Below are 3,267 nucleotides of genomic sequence, written 5' to 3' on the forward strand. Positions count from 1 at the left end.
CCCTCACCACCTGGGGGCGGCCCGTCAGGAAGTCCAGGACCCAGTTGCACAGGGCGGGGTCGAGACCCAGGGTCTCGAGCTTGATGACGAGTTTGGAGAGTTTGTTCTCTTGTCATTGCAGATTGTAACAGTGAACTGTGCTCGTCTGGTGAAAACAGACCAGCATGCGACCAACGGGATCGTGCACGTTGTGGACAGAGTCATCACCGCGGTTACCAACAACGTGCACACTTTCATCGACACCGATGATGATCTGGAGACTCTTCGTGTAAGTAAACGACTTTAACAGTTTGTCGCTTCATCCATCCATTCATTCATAATTTCATCCATTCATTCACAGAACAGTATATCATACAGAACTCTCTTACCATTTTATACATGTTAAACATATGATATGATTCAGTGTGTGATTCAGTTTGTGATTCTATGTTTTTTAGACTGCTGTTGCTGCTGCTGGTCTGACCCAAATGCTGGAGAGCGATGGTCACTACACGGTGTTCGCTCCAACCAACGAAGCCTTTGAGAAGATCCCCACTGAAATGCTCAACAGGATCCTGGGAGACCCCGTGGCTCTGAGAGGTGAATCCAAAGGACAGTTGGATATAGAATGGGGAGATAGATATTGGATATAGAACGGGGAGATAGATATTGGATATAGAACGGGGAGATAGATATTGGATATAGAACGGGGAGATAGATATTGGATTAGAAAGGGAGATAGGTTATATTGGATATAGAACGGGGGATAGATATTGGATACTAGAACGGGGAGACATAGATGATTGATAAGACGGGGAGATAGATATTGATATAGAACAGGGGAGATAGATATTGGAATACGAACGGGGAGAATAGATATTGGATTAGAACGGGAGATAGATATTTGGATATAGACGGGGAGATAGATATGCGGATATAGAACGAGGAGATAGATATGTTGATATAGGAATGGGGAGAGATAGATATCGGATATAGAACGGGGAGATAGATATCGGATATTAGAACGGGATAGATATTGGATATAGAAGGGGAGATAGATATTGATTTAGGAACGGGATAGATATTGGATATAGAACGGGGAGATAATTGATGAGTATAGATAGAAGGGGAGATAGATATGGTATAGAAGGGGAATAGATATTGGATATAGAAAGGGGAGATAGATATTGGATATAGAACGGGGAGATAGATATTGATATAGAACGGGAGATAGATATTGGATATCAGACGGGGAGATAGATATTGGTATAGAACGGGGGATAGATATTGGATATAGAAGGGGGATAGATTGATATAGAACGGGAATAGATATTGGATATAGAACGGGGAGATAGATATTGGATATAGAAGGGGAGATAGATATTGGATTATGAACGGGGAGATAGATATTGGATATAGAACGGGGAGATAGATATTGGATATAGAACGGGGAGATAGATATTGGATTAGACGGGGAGATAGATATCGGAATATAGAGCGGGAGATAGATATCGTATAGAACGGGGGATAGAATTCGGATATAGAACAGGGGAGATAGATATCGGAATATAGAACGGGGAGATAGATATAAATGACACGGGAGATAGATATCGGATTAGAAGGGGAGATAGTGATATGAACGGGATGATGATATCGGGAGATAGAACGGAGATAGAACGGGGAGTCGATAGATATGTACGGGGATGATATCGATTTAGAACGTGGTAGATAGTCGTAGTAGACGGGAGATAGATAATAAACGGGAATGATAGGAATAGAGGGAGATAGATTGGATATAGAAAGGGGCGATAAGATATTGGAGACGGAAACCCAATGACTTATTAACGTGAACTAAGTTCTACTTGTGTCTGAACTCTCCATCCAGACCTGCTGAACTACCACATCCTGAAGAGCATGCAGTGTGCAGAGTCCATCACATCTGGCAGTCCTCTGGAGACCCTACAGGGGACTGTTCTGGAGGTGGGCTGTGATGGGACTGACATGACCCTCAACGGGAAGGCCATCGTCCAGATGAAAGACCAGCTGGGGACCAACGGAGTCGTCCATTACATCAACGAGCTCCTCATCCCAGACTCAGGTATTCAAATCAGAGCCAGATCCTTAAGTTGAGAGTTGTTGCGTCAACGCCAAATATAAGGCTGTAATTCAAGCTATTGGACTTCTACCTTCTTTTATGAGATTATTAGTAATGGTGATTTAGTCTGAGAAGGTCTCTGACTGCCATAGGAGTTGAGAGTCTAGTCTGGAAGGTCTCTGACTGCCATAGGAGTTGAGAGTCTGAGAAGGTCTCTGACTGCCATAGGAGTTGAGTCTGAGAAGGTCTCTGACTGCTATAAGAGTTGAGAGTCTAGTCTGGAAGGTCTCTGACTGCCATAGGAGTTGAGAATCTGAGAAGGTCTCTGACTGCCATAGGAAGAGTGAGATGCTGAGAAGGTCTCTGACTGCCATAGGACTTGAGAGTCTAGTCTGGAAGGTCTCTGACTGCCATAGGACTTGAGAGAGTCTGAGAAGGTCTCTGACTGCCATAGGAGTTGAGAGTAGTCTGAGAAGATCTCTGACTGCCATAGAGTTGAAATCTGTCGAAGGTCTCTGACTGCCGTAGGAGTTGAGGTCTGAGAAGATCTTGACTGCTATAGGAGTTGAGAGTCTAGCCTGAGAAGGTCCCTGACTGCCATAGGAGTTGAGAGTCTGTGAAGGTCCTGCCTGCCATAGAGTGAGAGTCTGAGAAGGTCTCTGACTGCCATGGAGTTGAGAGTCTGAGAAGGTCTCTGACTGCCATAGGAGTTAGAGAGTCTGAGAAGGTCTCTGACTGCCATAGGAGTGAGAGTCTGAAAGGTCTCTGACTCCATAGGAGTTGAGAGTCTGAGAAGGTCTCTGACTGCCATAGGACTTGAGAGTCTAAGAAGGCTCTTGACTGCCATAGACTGAGAGTTTAGTATACGTGTGTCTGTATGGAATCACTGCAACGAATATTAAGTAGATTAACTCAATGTCGTTCATGTTGAGACAAGACCTCAAGGCTACTTAATGAAGAGTCTTCTCTATCTCTGTTCAATGAGAAATGTTCATTTATGTACTGATCTCTTTTTAAGTTAAAACCTTGTTTGAAGCTGGCCCAGGATCCGTCGTTACCACAGCGACCAAGCTGTTTGTGATGCTGATCTGGCTCCCACCTTCTGGCTCAGAGGCTCTGGACCATCCTGAAGCACCCTCAGATATTGATACGCTATTTCAAAAGATGTCGCTGAGGCACCCCTCTGGATCGCG

General features: G+C 44.5%; 2 protein-coding genes across 2 annotated transcripts in view; both read left to right on the forward strand.

Annotated features, from left to right (window-relative positions):
• The window catches only part of LOC111966014 (transforming growth factor-beta-induced protein ig-h3), a 57,728-nt gene that overhangs the window by 24,594 nt on the left and 29,867 nt on the right, over positions 1-3,267 (forward strand).
• LOC139027917 (transforming growth factor-beta-induced protein ig-h3-like) overlaps positions 2-3,267 on the forward strand; it is a gene marked incomplete at its 5' end in the record, with an annotated part of 4,099 nt that continues 833 nt past the window's right edge. The window contains 4 exons of the mRNA XM_070444132.1: positions 2-268; positions 438-579; positions 1,865-2,077; positions 3,093-3,249. Coding sequence (XP_070300233.1) covers positions 2-268; positions 438-579; positions 1,865-2,077; positions 3,093-3,249 — 779 coding nt within the window. The remainder of the gene's footprint in view (positions 269-437; positions 580-1,864; positions 2,078-3,092; positions 3,250-3,267) is intronic.

Source organism: Salvelinus sp. IW2-2015, linkage group LG6.2, assembly GCF_002910315.2.
Source record: "Salvelinus sp. IW2-2015 linkage group LG6.2, ASM291031v2, whole genome shotgun sequence".
Taxonomy (NCBI): Eukaryota; Metazoa; Chordata; class Actinopteri; order Salmoniformes; family Salmonidae; genus Salvelinus; species Salvelinus sp. IW2-2015.